The sequence below is a fragment of the Neodiprion lecontei genome, chromosome 4 (assembly GCF_021901455.1).
Source record: "Neodiprion lecontei isolate iyNeoLeco1 chromosome 4, iyNeoLeco1.1, whole genome shotgun sequence".
Lineage (NCBI taxonomy): Eukaryota > Metazoa > Arthropoda > Insecta > Hymenoptera > Diprionidae > Neodiprion > Neodiprion lecontei.
In genome coordinates this window covers 28,389,947-28,412,178 of record NC_060263.1, presented here as the reverse complement: position 1 = coordinate 28,412,178, position 22,232 = coordinate 28,389,947, and the positions used below count along the sequence as shown (strand labels likewise).

Genomic DNA, 22,232 nt, shown 5'->3' with positions numbered 1-22,232 from the left:
TGATACGTGAAATTCAATGCGAGGAGAGAATGAAGAAAACAAATAAATTATACGGGAAACCGAACAGTTTGAAAATTAAACAAAATATGATTTCACAGACGCGAAGATGTTCGGTTAAAATATGATTTCTTTATCTTGGAGGGTTTGAACGGAATGTCGATTTTAATTTTGAGGGTTAATTTTGAGAAAGGATATTTTTTAACCATCGCGATAATTTTTAAACACACGTAAACAATTCGAGGTTACGGAAAGTTAAAAACAGAATTTTTTATGAAACATAGGAAGTGCGAAAAAGATAGGAGAGATTGATGTCGTAAATAAATAGGAAATTTATTCACGCCTAAGCCAAATAGTTTATCCGACAAGTTATAATTATTTTCCGAGAACAAATTACAACGTCAAAATATTGAAACAGTATAATTCTTCGCTCGCGGGAAATTCAGGTAGTTAACAACCGACGCAATGAATATAAATTATTGTTACAACTTTGATAAAATAATTTATACCACTATTATTTTAATTTCCAAATATTTATGTCGGTTTTTAAGATATGTAAGAAAAAACTCAGACTTAATAAAATTAACGAAATAAATATAAACTTTGACTCGGACTTCTTTTTCACGTTATTACATAACTAACAGACCCGTGTATCAAGTTGCAAATATTTGTGTAACTCGTGCAGGCCGAGTTCAGTTTGGAATTAAAATTTGTTATATAAATTCCAAACATCGTAAGCTTTAAATATTAAATTGAGAATTTGAATTTTTCGGTAACAAAGTCGAATATATATATATATATATACACATATATTCTCGTTGATTATAATTTGGAAATAATTTTTTCAAGATTATCACTCGAAAATGAGACTATCAGAGACAAACATATTTAAATTACATTCGCACATTACAAAAGTTTTTTTCTCACCGCAGGTATTCAAAAACATTTATAAATCATTTCGGCAATGCTACACTCTAGAATTAAAAGAATAAAACAAAAAATACGTTAATTCTCTTAAATAACCCGAGCATATAAGGAAAACTCAAGAACTCAAGCAGGATGAAAAAACAAAGCATATCGGAGGATGGCTCGGCTCTCAATTACGAGTTAAAAACTGTAGCCAAGTGTCGGAAATACTCAGGGTGTCAAGGTATGCATGCGTGCATGTATGCAGTTGATATATTCATGCATACAGCTACATTGGCAGGCGTGGTGCAAAGTCGGATCGACGTAAATATATATATGTGTGTGTGTGTGTGTGTGTTTGTGGATACAACGCGAATGTGTAGCAGTGCTGACACGGAAAGAAGTTCGCGTATCCAACCGGGGCTTCCCCTATCCAATTACGGGCAAGCTTCGTTTTATTACCTCGTACGGAGTAAGGAAAGCGAGCTGAGGGCAGCGGAGAGAACCTGCGAAGATAGGCAGAGAAAGTAAATCTGCACCACAGAAGTATTTCCCGGCTGATTATCTGCGTGGTTCCTAACGTGAGGACAGACTTTTTGCGGAATCGCAAATTATCTAGAGTTGCATGGGTATAACAGTAGGGACAAGAGAAATTGCGTGGATGAAGACATTTTTTCATGTGATGGGATAACAGCATAGACTAGAGAACCTAATTTGAAGGAAAAAATATTTTATTTATGCTACAGATGAATAATCAATTTTATCCCGAGGATGAATTAGGATATATTTGGTTGAAAGAATTTAAATTGGTTTGAACTATGAACCGAACGTGATTCTAGATTTTTTGAGAGGTTAATAGGATTATTCTATTTGCCGTTAAGTGACGGTTCATCGATTGATTCAAGTTGAAACGAATTGGCTTCCTGGTACATTGCTGCACGCTTATTTCGTACAAAACTAGATATGATTGATGATTGTTTTATTCATTGAAATAAAAAAAAAAAAAAACCAAAAAGAAAAGAACACAGATAAAGCAAACAAGTTGATTCAATAGTGTAAAAAATTCAGTCATTATCGTGCAACGAAAATTGGCAGGAGCTAAGATTTTTGGATGACTAGGTATGATGTAAATTTAGATCTACACGTTATAACACGCTTGCGTAGATAAACAGCTGCTGGACGTTACGATGAAGCTAGCAAAGTCGGATCGAGGATTTAAATGCTCTGATTTTCCATTCTTTTTCACTTAAATGTTCATATTTTGCAAGATCGCATCTACCACGTTTAATTTCAAACTGTTTTCAAATTTCCACCATTTCAAATATTGTGAAAGTTACGGTTTTCGGTTTACAATCATACAACTTTTTGTACGGTGCTCGAATATTTATGTAATCATTATAAAACTCAATGAATCACATCACAAACAATATCTACGACTATCCGTGTTTACTGAGATGACGACGATGCGGAATATAACAGCGGAATTCATATTCCATGATAATTTCGATGATGATAAACTGCGGGAAATATTTCTTACCAACAACTGATTTACTTTACATCGGGTTAACAGAAAAATTCTTAGCAAGACGCAAGAACTGCTGTTTCGAATTCTTTACTAACGCGGTATAAGCAAGCTTCAAATACTCGCAAATTTTTATTACACTATTGTTGTTATCATTACTGACACATATTTTAAAATTACTCAATGTCAGCAATTGAAATTACATCATTTCAACACATCTCAATACCGCATCCTTACGATAATACCTATTTTCGCGCACGCGTTTGCCTTTGAGGAATAATCAGAATTCATTTATCAGGATCAGAATACCTGTTACTGTAACATCGCTACAAAAGGAAGGCAAAAACACACAACGATGCGGTTTTCACTCTATTTTCCCTGGACCAGTCATATTTTACCTCTCTAGACCTTGAAATAATTTCGCCATAACAGAGTTGCCAAGTTTCGCAATTCGTATGAGTATAATATCGGCGGGTGTTATAAAGTATGTTTATAATTTTTCACGAACGAAAAAACGTATATTACATATAATATAACAATATCTTGAGAGCGAATTACAACTTACACATGGTCGTTTGCTAAGAGCGCTGGCATCGCTGTAGGATGTGATAGTCACGTAGGGACTGGATGCGGTAATTGGCACGGTAATCATGTTTAATTCGTCGATTAAACACACTTGTATACAGCAAGCCGCCTGCTGCAGCCGGGAATCACCAAAGCGAAATCTTGCGATGGTATAATTACGATGAATGCCACAGGAAACGACGAGTGCGAATAAAAAATAACAAATAAAAAATATAGCAGTAAAGTTAAATCACCGACGGAGAAAAAGAAAAACCGCGGCTACTGTTGATTATACTCTATTGTCTGTTCTTCCATTTTCAACGATGTATTCATTGCACGGTTGTAAAAAATGAAAAACACTTGTATAATGTATATCGGGGAATATTTTCTTGCACTATATATTATGTAGTTAGATGGGGCGAAATTCTATTTCTTTATTCGCTCCGATTCGAACTGCAGGGTACGATTGGCGCATATTATTATACTCGGCATGAGGAAGAAAGCTGCGTAAGGTGAATCCAAGAAACTGGATAGAAAGCCGAAAGATCAAGTCAGCTGTGAGATCGGCTGTTTCCGCTGTCAGGGAAGTGAGCAGAAAACTGGTAATAAAACGGTCTTCGGATCTTTCTTATATGCAATTATGTTGTTCCTTCATTTTTGAATTTCCGAATGCGTATCTTGAATTTGACATCGCCGTTTCTTTTGATTTATTTATAAAAATTCATTCAAGGCGGGTATTACGAATGGGAGAATATCGCGCTTCTCTATAAAAGAGACTTTCGAAGCTCGCACAAATTCGGCGTCTTCACCGATGAACGTACGCCAGTAGACTGAGAGACCGCAAAAGCGTCGCGACGCCATGCCGGCGAAGATCCGATTTTAACCCGCGGGTCTCCGACTGCGACGGAACCGCGCCGATCATTCGAGTTCCTCCAGTCTTAATACATGCAAAAAGCTGCAAACGCGATCCGTAAATACGTGCAGTTATACGGAGGGATATTTTACCGGCCATCCGCTCTGCCGATAATTTTTCATACCATTTTTCATTTCCACTTTTATGCAGGACAATATCCGATTTTCGTTTCCCTGATCAACGGGTGTATGAATTTTCGATGCGTTAATAATTATTCCACAAATTGATAACGTGGTGAATCATATTTGCATCCTATTAAAATCCGTCAATTCTGATTATATCGAAATCATCCGGGGAACGTGATCATTAAAATTTGTCAAGCGAAGTGTGTAACTGCGTACAAAATTCTATAATATGCGTACAAGGGTCAATATATTGTAGGTATATTACGTGACAATAAACTTATTCTCTATGAGAAGGTAAACTGAACTGTCGTCGTCAAGCAAGCAATTACAGCTCAACGATGCGAAGTTAATCGCCTGGGTAAGTAAGCCGTTGTAAGTTGGAAATTTGGCAAATCCTATTGCGCAAGGAATTAGCTGCAGCGTGTTTATGTAAATACCTTAAATGTACATAAAGATCGTGGCGAGTTAGCGTCGGAGTAAAGTAAGCGTAATTAAAAGTCACACGCGCGAATGAACCTCGCTATAAGAACTTGTTTTGAAGTACCGCCAATGTTGAAAATTTTATTCATACACACATATTATACATTCAAGCTTTGCGTGCATTATGTCCAAAAACAATGTAAATTAGTACATGGGTTGAATATTTTAATTATATACCGACCATCGCAACAGTATATGAGAAATTTTCTCAACAACGACGAGATCTGTATTATTTGTTAAAAAGTACAATTATATTTTGCCCCGATTTAGAATCGTAGGATTAAATTTTAATACAGATGTTTGTTGTGCAACTATTATTTTTCAGGCCGGAAAATTTAAGTTTTTAGAGTTTATTTGTAAATGTGATTTACTAATGTACGTATTCTGAAGAAAAATCAGTGAAATTATATTTATCCTGAGAAGAACAAGTAGATATATACATCGTGCAAAATAAGAAATTTGGGAGAACCGCCTATCCAGGTCAAAGCTAAAAAAAAAAATTAACTTTGGCCAACCTTCGTAAAATACGCATTGCATAAATTGATATTTATGCTTACAAAGACAGAATTTCATCTTAAAATTATCAGGTACCCATATATATATATATAATACATGTAATAGGTACAGGAATTTATGTAGCGTTCAAACTTTACTTTGCCTTCCTTTAGCACGTGAAATACTGTAACGATTTCAACGTGTCTCGGGCATTTCCAAAACTGCAAGTTTCTACTAATATTAAAATTGCATACTCGGTTTGTCATGCCGACTCGAAAAAAGTGTAACCCTATTTTTATTTTTTTTTTCAAGTCATTGTCTCAACAAAAATGCGCTTACGTTCGAAATAAAAAACAAAATAACTCTTGAACTGTCATTTATTGGATAAATGTAGGTTTTTTTTTTTGCTCCAGGAACAACGGTATGAATAAAAACAGCGACTAAATCTGAAATAATCATTCACGTTAAACGTGGACACCAAGTTAGAATGTAATTCCCAATGAATACACGACGAATAAGAATTAACACTTGGGAAAAAAAAAAATAAATCCACTCGTTCTTACTAAAATATTCAAGTTTTTATCTGATTCGCGGGTAAATACAGGTGGTAATGATAAAAAATAAACTTATATCGTTAATTTATTCCATTCGCCGCAGATTTTTTTCAAGAAAACGAAATTATTTCTGACTGTCGCCGCGCTGCATTTACGACACACCTATTACATACGTACGTTTTCTACAACCGTTTGAAAATATTTTTGCCGACATCAGATTTATCAATTATCTATATAATTTACCTTAATTATTCGTTACATGTTAGGTAATTACTTTTTACGGAAATTTACTAAGCGATGCGCCAAGCTTAGGTATTTCGACTATATGTGTGTGTGTGTGTTTGTGTATATATATAATAAGCGCATACAATAAGCGCGCATGGCGTTCATCCAATCTGACTGCGAAGTTGGAAACAAACGAAGACTGGGAAAATTCTATTAGTATACATTGTTTACCGGTGTAGGATTCATACGACATACCTATATTGATAAAATAATGATACAACTTTCTAGTTTTCCACACGATAACAAAACAACACATCGATAAGTAAAACTGCGTCTTTACAGTCTAGAGCGAAGGAAAGCCTGAAGCGCATGACGTGACTCTTCAAAAAATAAAATAAATAAAAAGTAAATGGAACAACATTACAGACATCGAGATTTTGTTTGGAAAAACATGTCTATTCTTCAAGATTTAAAGTTGTTTGCGGATAGTTGAAATATGGACTTTATGCGGTATGAAAACTTTTTTCTTACAATTAGTATATTCAACGTCGCGTTCTATTGACGAAAGGTGAAATAAGCGAGGAGGTTTGGGCCGTAGTTAAGTAAAAACAAAAAAACAAGAAAAAAACTACTTGTGACGCAGCGTCGTTCCGCGGATATCTGTAACCCGCGAATAAAAACCGGAATATTTTTATCTGCCGTTTTAATAAATTTTTATTTTACTTCAACTCACGTGTATGAGTACACAACGTCAGATTACATAATCAAATCCCAGTATGGGTATCTTGTTCTTTTTTTTTTCGCCACTTCTTTTCATCTGGTTACTTTTTTACTTGTTTTTTAACTCTGTGAGAACTCGAGTACACATAGAAGCATTTTGTAAATTTACATAATATACGGTGGTCAAAATGCACACAATTTTTCCACCTAACCTGATTTACACCGATTATTAGGTACATGATAATAATTCTCGAATCGTTAGATGCGTATCTCTATTTTTTTTATTGTTTTACGCATTTTTCAGTTTATTTTACACGAAATATAATTAAAATGGAAAAACGATCGAATACATGTAGATTGTAGATATATATATATATATATATATATATATATATATATATATATATATATATATTTAACATTTAATCATAAAATCATTGCATGTTTACAGAAATATGGAATTGTATCAGCTTGATAAAAAGGAAATGATGAAATTTTTGCTACCTCTCCTTAAATTGGTGAAACACTAGGTGTACATTTATTTTTCGACAATGAAAATGCAGCGACGCAATTGAATTATTATTATTATTATTATTATTATTATAATATAACTGTTACACAGCCATATATATAACAGAAATGCGAGGGTTATATACTGTGGCGAAAAGTCGAATGACATTGATGATGTCAGTCGCGGACATTTTCTTAAATATCCTGTCAAGTAAAGACAACTACTTTGCAAATATGTAAATAACGTTGCCAAAACTACGTGTGACCGTCAAACAAGGCTTTCGGACTTGAATGAGAAAACTGCGAGATTCGCATAGTCGACTATAGACGGCAAATCATTAGTGGACGTTGAATCTTACCTTTTCCTAAGTGATAAAAGTTATCCCAACGAACGCGAACAATAATTGCTGACAATTCGTTGCAGAATTACACTTCACTATGTCGACCTTCGCGCATTAAACTATTGTACAGGAGCATTCATCCGAGAAGCGTGAAATTTGAGGAATCATTGAGGAAAATTTAAATGCACCGCATCGTCGTCGTAGAAAACGCGTGTCCTTCGCATATCGCAAACGAAAAGTGATAATCGATTGACATTAGGTGAGACTGCGAGCGTTTATGAGGACAGCTGATTTAATAATAGGAACGCGGCTCGATCCGTTCGCTGTTCTCTGCGCAGCGATCGTATACAACAATATGAGAATAACAATACAACCAACATTGAACAATTCGATTGGTGGGAGTATGTATAATGAAGAATAAAGAGACAATGGCGGTGATTGGTTACCGAGGATTAAACCTCGGCCCGATTGGATACAAACACGTCCTGTTACATGATGCTTGGCTTGGCAAATGCGACGGTGCATGCACAATTACCGAGCATACGAATTTGCGATCTATAATCGTTGTTTCGAATATTGAACTAACGTGGAACGAACGTCGACCGAGCGATTCCGCGTCCACGACACTACTGATTGCTTTAAACTTCGGATCGTGACTGGATAAGCGTGTTTTACGAATAACAAGCATGGTGGCAGAGGTGGAAACCCTGCGCCTGGCCAATTTCTTCTTCATTTTTCTTGTACTTTTACGTTTTCCTCTGTTTTTCTCAATATTCATCATACCGTATGTTTTCATGGATTTAATTTATTGCGTGTACATACGTACGTTAATTCGTGATTTCGAAGATTCAGTTGCCGAAAGTATAGCACAAAGGATGAAAATTTCAATTTTTTTTCATTATAAGATACGGCATGATACTTAATATGAAACAGTCGATAATCATTTGATATACCGTGATTATTGAAACGACCAGCTGCGTTAATTCATTCCTGCAATATGAATGCGTATTGTATAGATTGTATAGTGTATACATATACGGTTAGCACGCTCTGATCACAGAGAGATACGGATGTAAATTCTTCCTTCCTTGAGGCTATGTACACAAGTTTGTTATACAGGCACCATCTAATAGACGAATGTCTGGACATTTTACCTCAAAACATATTATATCCTGCATCGACGATGCTTACGTGAAAGAAACTTGGGCGCGTACGTGCCTAATACCAGATGAAAATAACATATGAGAAAAAATATCAAAATGACGAATATAAACAGGCAATATTGAAAAAATCGCGAATCGCAATATACTCAAAGAAGTAAATGTATAAAATATAATAAACAACTGCAGAAAGGACCTTCAACTCCAAGTTCTCCACGCAGCAGGTGGGCCATGATTACATAATCTTACTACAAATGGCAAAGTAAAGAAAGAGAGAAAAACGACGCGTGTATGTATGTAATAATATTAAAAGATACAAGAAGACAAAAATGAAAAGTAATCGCTATATAAATTATACATTGTGTATGTAATATACGTGAAAGAAATAAGAAAAAAAATTATGTCTGAGATATTAGTCGCGTATTATACAAGCAGAAATAATAATAAGCCCCGTGAATTATAAGCTTTTATACGAGGCTTTTGAACAACTACTTTTTCTCATACCTGCGTAAAACTCGCGAGACGTTGAGCAGCAAAACAATGGCCTTACGTATAAATCTAGCGATGTTACAACTACTCGATGGTATTTTAAAAGAGATAAAAAAGAAAAGAAAACAAAAAAAAAAAAAAAACAACGTACCAAGGCTGTACACAATTGTTACACGTGAGGTGGGATAATACGTAAGGAAAATAAAAAATAAAGAATGAGAAGAAAAAAAGCAAAAATGGGGGTCACGAGTTGAGTATGCAGGTAACGAGACGATCAACAGCTGTTCAATCGGACGAATGAAAAATAAAGCAGTTGTAACGCCGTTGTAAAAAATGTTGGATCTCTAAATGAGAAAATTTGCAAATAATTTACAAAATATACTGATCAAGGGTAATATAAATTCTTGGAAACTGGAGTACAGTTTGAAAATCTTTTACGACTTTTCGCCGTTGCCGAGCGTGTAAAACCAACCCTGACTCTTAGCCCGACGTGGGCGACCCTTGAACCTCTTGAATCACTCCAACCGGCAACCCTGATGTCACCCGAGGAGCCTGGCTACGTGCAGAAGCCTCGGGTTCGGTTCTTCTCTACTTTTAACGGAGAAGACGAACGTGCTTGATTTATAGTCACAGCGCTGTAAAAACGTGACATGATATACCGCGTATGTTGAACGTACCAAAGTGCGTGCACGCCGCACGTGATTTAACCCGGCTTCGAAGGATACGCTGTAGAATCGTCGGGGTTTATTAATCGCGCGATATCAACAATTTACTTACTTTACAGCTTAGTGCTCGTTACCTGTACGTTCCTTCGTCGTGATAATTGCAATTTCCGGGGCAACAATGTATCACGTAATAATTAAAATTAGCGTTATTAAAACGTTGGGAGACATTTTAGGAGGCGGGATATTTTAATCATTCGTTAAATATCAATTTCTCCGGTGATGTTATAATATACACATGCATACGTGTAATGTAGGCGGACTGAAACACTGTATGATTAATTTTACGTACACGGAGAGTTGATTGTGCAGCGGACACGGCGTAATAACAGATAAAATAGGTATAAAAATATTCGGTACGGGTGCATATGTACTTCAAACGTCACGTGCGGTCGATATTGTAATCATATTACATTGCATGAAGAACGTTTTGTGTCCGTTATAGGCGTTGATTGAACTCCTATTGAAATTTGCATTTCGAATAAATTCTGTACTTTCTTTCTCGCGGACGGTGAAGCTGATAAAGGTGACAAAGTTAGATCGTTGTATTGCACGGTAATCAGAGATTGATAGATAAAGTTTTTAAACTAAGTGATCAGATGCATTTTTTCAAACTGATAACTGCCGGCTGATTCCAGTCTTTCTTTTTTAAAGAAAATTTCCAATAATTTAAAATACTCACCTTCGGTAACACATGAAGTTAGACGAGCTGCGAGTATCGTTTCTACAATTACAATGTTAACGACTGATTTTCCGTACCGCGAGCCAAAACTCGTCTACTTTTCACCGTTTTTTTGTTCTGCTTTTTTTCTATTTTTAACATATCCTACGCGACCCAGAATTTTTTCCGACTCAAAAGAGCTGTTCTAAGGAATGACCGAAGGTGTATATTTAAGGTAAAAATCGTTGATAGCCTGAAGAAGGTTCGAATTTAAAAAGCTTTTCTCAAATTTTGGATACCTTGGTTATAGTCAGCTGTTGTTGTTCAAATTTGTTCTCATTTCTTTATTGCATGTAAAAAATTTTGTATTGATCCGTGTTCACTATCGCGAACGTGAATAACATCTCTCTAGATTTCTCTATATTAACTTTAATTTAGACCGTGAGTCTCATTCACCGACATTCGGTACGATTGTATTTGTGAAGTCTGTGACCTCTGTTCTCTTCTTACCGTTATGTTTTTTATTTATTTTTTTTTTAATATTCCTAGTAATGACGCAGGTTACAATAAATAAGGAGAGAAGGCTACGAGTATCTGCATACGAGTAGGCGAGGATAAGAACGGCGGCAAACTCTCGTTAGGTTCACGCGTGGTCGGAGTGCTCTTCACGTGTCAGTATTTCGGTCCTGTTTCAAGAATAGGTACCGATATCTTCATCGCCTATATACCAACCCCGTCTCTAGCCGTCGCGTTCTGCACACTCTAAGGTCGAGCTGTGAGACGTCGTCGAGTTGCCTTGCAGGCCGCGGGTATACGACACAACGTACGAATTGCATCTCTGCATTCGTCACTATTTTTCTCCACATTGAAATTGTGCCGCAACTCACAATCGGCAGCGATTGCATCACGGTAATTATGACACTTCGTGCATGATCTTAATGCAGTGTGAGAGTTTTGTATAGATATAATATTCAACGCTCGATTAACGCCCCACGATACATCGTATAATAATATGTGTACGATGTGCTGCAGCGTTGCGTGCGCAGCCTCTTTATAATTATAGAACGAATGAATAAATATCACGATACGATCTCGAATTGGTGCAGTTGTAAGCCTGTGATCTAAATTCATATCATTTACTCGAACTAGGCGTATGATTAAATGAAATCGATTACATTATTATCCATGCAAATATGGGTTACGGTATCGTTTTTTTTGTTTTTTTTTTTTGTTTTTCATATACTGTTGAAATAAAGCGATGGGCGGCACGTGGGTCGAAAATTCGAAAGTACGTCCGCTCGAGTTTCGCGGACTTGACGAGTTATCCAAGATTATCATTTTCGCTAATCACACTTTTCAATCATTCATTTATGTCAATTCCGAGGAACCGGCGATATATTCGATTGTGTTCGACTTTCTTCCGTCAAAATTATTCGGATTTTAACATGTCACTCTCAGAAATGTCTCTCACGAGATCAACGCTGCAGTCGCAGAATCGATATAGCTGCATATTGATATACTATCGATTAACCGCGTCAATAACAATCATTGTCGGTAAGATTCGTATATAATTTATAAAAAGATTTAAAAAACCACGAGGATGATAAATTCAAAGAGAATACAGACACATGTATAATTTATTTTTGCGCATTTTATCTTTCGCTTAAATTGAGCTTCAGAGAGAAACTGCATTACATAATTTTTTTTACATTTACTTCTGCGCAAAATGAAAATATTTTCTGAAAACAATGTTCTGTTGGAAGTCAGTAAGCGACTGTAAAATCTTTTTGATGACGGAAAGAGTCGATTAGCTAAGCCGCATTATTCACACCATTGTGCACCATTCGTGGTATATTTTTTAACACGGTGGCTTGAATCGTTCGTGAAATATCCGGGCGGAAGAGGATAATTCCGATTAACTATTGCAGGTATGTAGATACTGTAGGTAACTGACTATACGTGAATAAATATAAACCTGAACGCGAAAAAGTGAAAGTAAGTCTACAAAGAAGTTAATTCGTAAGTTACGTTAGATGAAATGTATCTCAAGTTGTCCCCACCCTCGCCTTTCGTAATATTAAAGGTTTTATTCCCACGTCATCGGATGTATTTGAACAAGTGGCAAATAAGAATAAAAAAAATTGCGAGCAAAAAAAGAAAAAGAAAAAGATAGAAAGTATAACGCGAAATCATGTTATCTTATTCGTGATAAAATTGCTTACAATTTTATTACACGACGAGACACGATGCGAAGATTTTTCAGACTCATTATACCGCTATCATTTTAATTACAGCCTACTAGAAGCTCATCGCTTTAAGCACTGTGTGTATGTTATCAAAATCAAGTGTACCAAACAAGCAGAAACAAAGGTTGAACATGTTTAACGTATAGTTGACGATATTTTTTTTCTTTTTATTTTATACAAATTGAATTTTAACGAGCGAAGATAAAGTTTATCAAACGGTAAGGCGAAAATCTCGAGTCACAAGAATAATGTTGGCTTAGATTTATACGGTTCAACATTACTCATTTTCATCAGAAATTATTTACAGCATATGTGAAAAGTTTCACGTTCCGCGCTCAAATGCGTTTCTTTTTCACAGTTTGTATTGATATTCATAAGACGAAGGTATTAGGGCACGCAAAGTAAAGGGGAAAGAATAGGCAGCCGGGTTATTGTGAAAAATTCACGCAGATAACACGCGGTGAAAGGTTGACGAGATAACGATATGCAAGTATTTAAAAAAGCATTTTCCTCGCCCCTTTTTCCCTACCTTTTGCACACATGTGACACGTGCATTCGATCTACCGGATTTAAAAATTTTCTCCACGAATCTGAGACAACATTTCTTATCTTTTTTTTCTTCCTCTATTCAAAATTTTTTCGACGTGATTGAACAAATCTCGCCGAGTTTACACGAATTCTATCCCAAAGGACGCTTTATCGGAGCACTAAAATGCTCCCTCAGCACTCTCGCTGATCCTGTAAGTGCTCCTAGACTCTCGACGACACTTTGCGATTCGATGCTTTTACACTCGCTGAAAGGTTTATTCGATTAAATCCCCGCAATTTAATAAAACGCCATGGTTTATAACGGTATGTACGTAATTATATCCGCATTATTGGTTAACGTCACGTGATGTCGCGGGCTTCCAAGTTAGTAACGAATTAAACGCGGGCTTATGTAACTTCAAAAGAGTCTCGCGTATTCGCTTTCTCTTAATTAGGAACTATGAAAAAACAACGAAACTGCCTATCTGATAAATTAAAGTATATGATATTAGTGAAATCAGTTTAGAAATTGAATACAATCGTAATTTTCGATCTGCTGATATTAATTGGTTAATTAAAGCGAATGCAAAATGAAGAGTGAACCAAGAGGCGACTATTTATAACAAGGCGACGTGCGAGTTATAATAATATAATAATACGAGTATACCTACGAAGCTTGATGGCAAAGCACGAAGCGAATTGTTCGTGATATTATACGAGATGTAACGTTTAGTATCTGCATTTTTATAAAGAGTTTTATTTTTATCCCGGTATATATTATATCGCGTTTATTATCACCGAATGAATTATAATCGTCAACGGAAACACACCTTTCAAAAACAAACAGAGATGCATACGAACCTATGAATGCCTGCAATTCGAATGTAACGTCTAATAAATCCTGACCACCTGGTATATTATCTAATTTTTCGTGTATACAAAGAACATAGTTGTCTCAACTGGGTTTTGAAAAAACGATAAAAACTCTGTGTCATAAAGTAAAATTGATGGCTAACATTTGCGTAAGAAGAAACATAATTGTTAAATTGGCAAATTTCCAGTTGATCGAATAACATGAATTCTTTTATTATGCGGACTAGTGTTAATAAAATATTTTATCGATTTTACATCTTCCAATATACGCTGGATTTAAAAAATATTCATACGGCTCGAATGAATGTTGCTTGCACTCTTAAACGAATATCTTTCCGTGACACCGAATTCCCGATTTTTTCCCTGTAGAATAATTCATCAGTAGCCAGTCATTAATCTATCTCTGCGAATCGAAGAAAATTTCCTAAATGCGACAAAGCAATTTGTTGTGTCATAGTTACGATAAAATAAGATTTCAAGGCTCGTATGTATTTGATTTAAAGTGTAAAATTTCGCGATGTAAAATAAATTTGAATTATTTGCCACTTCGTCAAATCTAGTACAGTTTATTCTGACCACGTTTTGAGAGACTACAGATTTATTTCAGTGATTGTATAACGCTGAATCGACAACATTACACACAGGTGTATATACGTATGTATTCATTGCGGCGTAGGTTACTTCTGACGCAAAAAGATGTGGAGTGAAAAGCTGAGAAATCAACGCTTCAATCGCGTTTCGCGTACTATGTACATAGGCATATATATATACATACATATATATATATGTGTGTGTGTGTATATATGTGTACATAGCATATAACTTGTAAGCACACTTCATGCGCAACATAATAATACAAGTCTTAAATCAAATCGCATACGTGTAAATTATTAAGATTTTAATTTCATTCAAGACGCTCGCGCTTCTCAAACTGCAATAATTTTAAATTGTTACAATCGTTTCGAGGCCAAGCGTGTGTAATAAAAATAAAAGATGTTTAACAGCCGATGATATTGGGTCCCAACATAGGTAATAAGTCTGTCTGTATTAATTCTATTGTAAATTTCCCCGAGTAGTTTGTCGGAAATGTGACAAGTGGTTGCGAATTATCCCACCCACGCGTCCTTCATTTCCGGAATAATGAATTACGTAAAATCTACCGTGAGAGACTGTTGCGTTCGCCGCGAAACGTGGCTGTATAAACATATGTAACTACATATGCGAATGTATGCGTTTTCATTTGGCTCGACTCGCGAAAATTCGAATTCGCGAACCGCTGCCAAACTGTCTGGGAGAACCGCGCGGGCCGCAAATAGTCGGAGAAGAAAACAGTCGGCGTACACGACTTCTGGGAATTCACAGTCCATTCAGCGCACAGACGTCGAATTATATGTAGAATCATATGGAGCTAATTTCATATCGTTTCGTCCAAGCTCAGGTGACGGAAAACTTCTCAATGTTTTGAACTATCTTTATGACGCGTTGCTTATTGTTAGAATTTTAGGTAATTCTCTGTCTTTCCTCCATTCATCGATATTATTCATTTGGCAGGTAACAACTTTCGTGATTTTATACGTGACGTATAACTTTTGTTTAGGATCTAGCCTCATGTTTTTAGAAAATTCTTGATAGAAAGAAAAGCAGTGAAACTTGTGTTAATAATTTTCATAGACATTTTACCTCGTTATCCGTCAGATTTTTTTAAGACGTTAAAACGAAGAACAAAATCAATCGATTCTTTCCAAATTCCAAGATATATGATTGGGGACCATACATTTATTTCTACTTTATTGCTCAGTTATAAGTTTCCTGATTAAAAGCAGATTTTTTAAAACTTCACGATATAATTACAATTTTTTTACGATGATCTAATAAATTTGTAAATTCAATGAAATTTCAGCTGTGCAGGTAGATGGATTTTGATTTCAATTGGTTCGGTTCGATATCGCTAACAATCATGTACGATTCGCGATTGGTTGTATTCAATCCTTAATTACTACGGTAAAAAAAGCTAATCAGTAATATACATCGACATTAAATATCGACAAGCGTATTGGTACCAACGCAACGGTATAAAAGCGTTTAATTTTTTTTTTCTTTCAAGTGACCATGAATTGTAGATTGTAGCGGGTCAATTTGCTTTTCTCTTTCCTTTCACCGTCGAATGAACAAGCAGCGAGACTTGACGAAGGCATCTAAGATATTGCGGGAGAAGGCTTGACGACAATCCTAAAACTGGAGTAGCGGGTGTCGACAAAAATTTATGAAAAAAAAATGTTTTTTTTAAATAGCCTACGATTTCATCCAAAAAATATGAGTCGCTATTTCTGTACCGTTGATCAATAAAGTCGATTCGCTCTTTGTTGAACTCTTCGTTCCGTTGATCCCGGGTCTGAGGAAATGGATGACATTTCTCTCTGGTGACTCACCGAGTGATTTACGTACGCCGATGGATATCGTAATTGATATTGACTACTTATATTTACCACGCATCAATGTCTGCTCAATAAATACTACACGCTTGTTTTATGATATTAAAAAACTTATTTTTACTACGGACTGTTGATCAAATCTGTTTAAATTTTACATACATGTACTTATATACATTAGCTGTTTTTTTTTTTTTTTTTGTATCTTTTACTTGAAAAAAACTATAGCCCTGCTTTTAGAAGAAATTTTCATTAAAATTTACGATCTAACAGCTGAATTTATTTTAAAAGTTTTATTTTGGGACGTAAAATTACATACTTTCTTCAATTGTTTTAATGACTTATGCTTTGAGTTTGTCTCCAATTTTTTTATAGCTGAGCAATAAAGTATACATTAAACATTAGTAGTAAATATTCTATACGCATGTCTCGGCTAAACGTAAAAATAAGTATACGTAAAAATAGAACCGATTAGGATGTTGAAATTCGAAAATGTCAATTTTCACTTAAACCAAGTACGCGTGTAACGTATACTAAATCTTACAATTACTCCTGAATATGATTTGACAATCTCAAAATATTTTTTTATCAATAATAGTGATAAATTTCATTCATACATAAATGACAAGAGCAACCAAGACTAAATATATATATCGTTAATTACATTTTTGCGGGAAAAATGATTCGACCACACTCCGTAAAACGCAGAGAAATTTAACCAGATATTATATTCAAAGATTTCTAGAAATTTTTTGCGATGTGCAATAATTCGTGTAACGTACACCGCACCTATGCTGTGTCTCGTTGTATCGTATACGGAAAAATCCGGACGAAAATCAACGAATAAGAATGTGGAAAAAAATATAAAGCAGGGCTGCACGAAGAAGAATAACGCGCCGAGCGTAGGCATATACGTATGTACCTACCTATGCCCTTCATATGTAACCAGAGGCGCACTTACCGTTTCAGAATCTTTTGCCCTGAATAGGTGACAATAGAACAAGCCGTCATTCCCCTTCACAAGGTACAGGAAACTCCCCCCGTTAGGGTCCTGTGAACCGGAGGGCACTAGCTGCGCCTTCGACGTGTTGTTCAGCGGGTGTCTGAACAACGGCTGTTCCTTAAGCGCCGTATACGCGGATATGCATCCAGAGGCCACCAACAGATTCACCTAACAACACGTTAAAAAAAAAAAAAATTCTTATCATTCCATCAATTATTTGCCGCACTAGTATTTAATAAATGTACCAACAGTTTTCCTTTCCAAATACAAGTTAATGTCGGTTAAAAAGTAAAAGCAAAGTCGTTAAAAAAAAAAAAAAAAAAACGCCAAGCTTTGGTAAATATCCGATTCGTTGGTTCAAGTATGCGACTTGAGATGTCGTCGGACAGTATTTTCAATTGCGAGCCATGTAACGTAGTTTTAAACTATTATTTATTCTTCAAAAAAAGAATGCAGATGTCTGTATACGATTTTTTCCGACGCCATATTATTTTTCCTGTGCCTTCGTGCGCGTTTGCGTTTCTTTCTTGTCCCTTTGACGAAGACGACATACGTGATGAGGGCCGGTAAATTTACTGGGTAGGGAGGGGGATGGATGCCATTGACTGCGGGAATGCAATGGTGTCGAGATGACGCGACCTGTGTTTTAAAACATCGTCGAAACGAGTCACCCTGCCAAGAATCTCGCCTTTTACCGGTAGCCACACCAGACTTCCAAGTTTCCATGGGGATATATCCCTACACGGAGTCAAGAAACTCGCGCAGGTGTAAGTAGGTAGAAATACTGCACCGACGAATATACCTACAAGGTATGAATGCAGCGGTTATGCGGTAGCGGTAGCAGCAACAGCAGCAACGGGCATCGGCAATCACAAGTCTCAGGCTTCAACCGTCTAAGATTACAAACGTTCTCTCTTACTCGGGCGAAAGAAGGGAAGGCTAACCGCAGAATTATAATCGTTCGCAAGACCGCATGGTCTACGCCAGGTTTAAAGCGGTTCGAAAATCACGCAGCAGCATCGAAATCAATCAGTCAATCGTACTGAAATTCAACGTCATTTCCGTAGGTTAAAATCAACGAACTTGCACTGCTTTAAATTAAAGATAAAGCTAACGAAGTTTGAGGTTTTTAACGTTAGGGTAACGTTGAGTTCCTAGGGAAGATTGGATTTTGGAACTTGAAGATTGTCGAAAATTCAGTGAACTTATGCATACAATGAATCAAAAATACTCATATTTTGCAAACTTAATTACTTTGAAATTATTCGACATCAGCAAAATAGTCATTTTTCTGAAGAAAAAAATGCTACACAATTGCAAAAACATTTGTACCTATAATTTCACTTACAGGGTAACTAATTGCAACATATACGCGCTTATATGCACGTCGTGCAGCATAACACGGTATGGATGCAACAATTCAAGAATAATTCTATCTCTTCGCGCAGCACAAAAGCAGCTACAGGTATATAAATATTCGTATGGAATTCTCGTGCAGCAGGCAGTTAAATTGCTATCGTATAGGTTTATTTTCCTCCGCTCACTCCACTCCCAGGAGTCGCGACGACCATTACGTACATCGTAGGTACGTACGAGGAACGTGATATGCGGTGTGTACGACGTAAGAAGGTATGCTGCATCGGGTAAGAAACAGACTTTGCCTCTACGTACCCGCGTATGAGGCATTCCGGCTTATGTCTCGGACAGTATTTTATTTACGACTTTTTGCAAGCGTAACATTTGAAGGACAATTTTTTCAAAGTACCCGTTGTGACGGAACATTTATTACATGTAATGAATTCTGAGCTAATTTTGAATTAAACGGGATAATTTTGGAAACTATTTTCATAGCTGAAATTATAAGAGGTCATTCTATTTTTTGGAACTGATTTTGAAAATCAATTTGATTTAGTTACATTACTGCTTTATGATTGCCAACATTTTTTCAACACAGCTGATCGATTCGTTATGATGAACATAGCTTTTTCTGTAAGTGAATCGATCGATGTTTCGATGCTCTGATGATGTCAAAATTAAGTGATAAGATGCATTTTTTCTCTTTCCATATTTCAATGACTTGATTGATTCCTCTGGAAGATAGATATACATATTTTATAAATCGAATCTCTAAATCTATAAACACTGTATCCTTATACAAATTAGTAAAATCTTAAAGAATCTGTTGGTAAATAGAATGAACAAAATATCTAAAACATTGGAAATAATTCGAATTACTCTCGTTGCCTAGTATGCGTAATATCGTACATTTTGATTAGAATGATTGAAATGAAAGCAGTTTCTGAAGCTTGGAGAAATTACATAAACACCACACCAGGAGAAAAATGTGCAAAATTTGAATAGCATGTAAGAAATGATGAGGATTATACCTTGGTTGAGTAGCTGGCATGGAATGGCCCATATGCATGCAAACAAGTATTTTATGTACGCGCGTGCAATTTTATATAACCCGTTTGCACGATGCAATGGCAGGAATTGAGAGATGTGGGTGGTAGACTGCCTCGCATTCTGTACCCACGATTGACCCGAAATTAATGCACGAATCCTACATATGCGAATTTCGTCGTGTTCTTCGTTACATACAGTTTTCAGTGGATTTTAAATTCGAAGTTTTTTCAACGTTTTTTCCAGTTCTTATCGATTTTCAATTTCAACCAGCAAACTTGGTTATTCGGTAATATCCGTTTACATTGCACAGTTAAAAACCTAAAAAAAATTACCGAAATAGGTAGGAACAAATTGTTTGTGATACAAGGGAACGATCATCGTAGCTAGACGAGTGATTTCTTAATTTAATCGCCGATCAAACCAATATCGTTCAATTTTCCAAAACGAGTGCAAGTTTAAAAATAAGATTGGTCGCAATATTGAAATGAATAATTTTTAATAGTATATTAAAAATAGAACATAAGCCACACTTTGTGAAAACGATATTTTGTACGTCTCTACATACTTTTCGAAAATTTAATATATAAGCACTGACAAAAATGAAAAAACGAGCAACGTCAAGTTGGTGAAATCCAAAATTTTTTTAACCCCATTCTATAATGCAGCTAACGAAGAAATAGGCCAAGCATCGTAAATTAAATTCGAGATTAGAATTTAACTTTCAACCGGAAGAAATAAATATTGAGATAAAAATCGTGCGACTTGAAACACATTCAAGAATTAAACCGACCCTGGGAAATACTCTCGTAATATTATCAGGTTCGAGCTTCAAGTACACGATACACGCGCAGTATGTATATATATATATATATATATATGTAGTAGTACATCATTCACGTTTGGTTCCGTAACCAAACACCTTTTCAAGTGCACCATTTATCACAAGAGAGATAATCACAATCTGCCAGCAGTCAATTTTTCCAGCTAATTTATTTTTATTTGTGGCAGTGATTTCACTTGGTTCTCAACAAGGTAAACTTTGCAACGGACAATCGTCAATATTGTCTAACAACGTACCTACAATAACGTACGTACGTGAATCGACCAGCCAGTAAAATATTAGACGCACTTTTGCTCGTCGTGTAAATCTCTCGGTTCAGTGCTAATTACCGGTAATTACCCATACATTATACGGATCCACTCGTGTCGTTAAATTGCAGGGCTAATGGTTCAAATCGTTAGATTTTCATTTACCGTACGGATTTGCTTCTTATCCAATAGTCTTTTACGAGTTGAGCTGATGTGATACCTTCAATTAACTTTATTGTTTTTTCAGGACTTCAGAAATCATTTTCCAACAATTCTCTCTCCCATATACATATATACATATATATATATATAAATATAAATCACGGCACACTTTGATTAAAATTTGAATTTCAATCATAGTTTTCAAGGAAATTTTCCACTCTATCGTTTCTGCGTTTCACTGTAAGTTAGACATCGATTTCGTACACCCACTACGGAATATTTCGAGTGTTTAATAACCGTCTTACGCATTGCCGGTCGGCAGTTGGCACGACGACGAGGACGTCTTTGGCGTGCATTCGTCAAGACTTTTTGACATTTGTTTTCTCCCCTTTCTTTTCCTTTTACGGTTTTCTTTTGATCCTGATTCACGTCTCGAGTAAACGCGGTACGTAGGTGTGTATAATAATTTAGGATGCGAATGCGTGCGAAATAATCATCATCGTGTTCGAACGAGAAACAAAACCTAGGCTATGTGAACAATCAGCAGGAACACGTCCGTGAAGATAACGCAAAAACGTATGTTTTTCTTATCGACTGTTACATTAAGATATTCCAAGAGTCTTTCTTATCCTTAATTGCTGCCAGATATCACAAAACTGATCGGAATACAGCAACAAAGCACAACTGTTCGTGTTTAACTCGGGACTACTCGACTTGGGTTTATTATCATCCGCCTAGTAAATTTTCGTTACGTAACGAGACGCTCTGTGTATGTACATAAATATACATTATACAGGTGCTGCGCATATTTCAGTCATTCTTTCTCTCTTTCTCTTCGTCGTAACAATAATTCTCTGTAGACAGGGTTACGATATTTTTTTTTAAATTTTTTTCATCGATTTGCGGAGAAGGGGATTTTTGGTGAGGTAGAATTATCGTAGCGCGATTTGATTACAATTACACATGTTCGGGAAACATATATTTATTTATGAAATTTAGCGGATTGTTTGAAAAAATTAAGTGAACTGAATTGTAACTTGCAAAAATTTTGAGATCTCAAACTCAACTCCATCCATCGCAGTAATTATAAATAAAATGACTAAGTAGTGCTA

At 35.9% G+C, this 22,232-nt stretch overlaps 2 protein-coding genes across 6 annotated transcripts in view; one reads left to right on the top strand and one right to left on the bottom strand.

The window, feature by feature from the left end:
- Window positions 1-22,232, bottom strand: part of LOC107222820 (TBC1 domain family member 1) — a 37,715-nt gene that overhangs the window by 14,201 nt on the left and 1,282 nt on the right. The window contains exon 3 of one of the 4 annotated variants that reach the window (XM_046738662.1): window positions 17,422-17,631. In XM_046738662.1, coding sequence (XP_046594618.1) covers window positions 17,422-17,631 — 210 coding nt within the window. Of the gene's footprint in view, window positions 1-2,990; window positions 3,824-7,370; window positions 7,978-17,421; window positions 17,632-22,232 lie in introns of those variants that run through there. The other 3 variants (XM_015662334.2, XM_046738663.1, XM_015662332.2) reach the window with 3 other exon arrangements.
- LOC107222823 overlaps window positions 3,861-22,232 on the top strand; it is a 42,688-nt gene continuing 24,316 nt past the window's right edge. Inside the window, exon 1 of one of the 2 annotated variants that reach the window (XM_046738666.1) lies at window positions 3,861-4,385. The gene's annotated coding sequence lies outside the window, so the exon portion shown is untranslated. Of the gene's footprint in view, window positions 4,386-11,100; window positions 11,294-22,232 lie in introns of those variants that run through there. The other variant, XM_015662338.2, reaches the window with a different exon arrangement.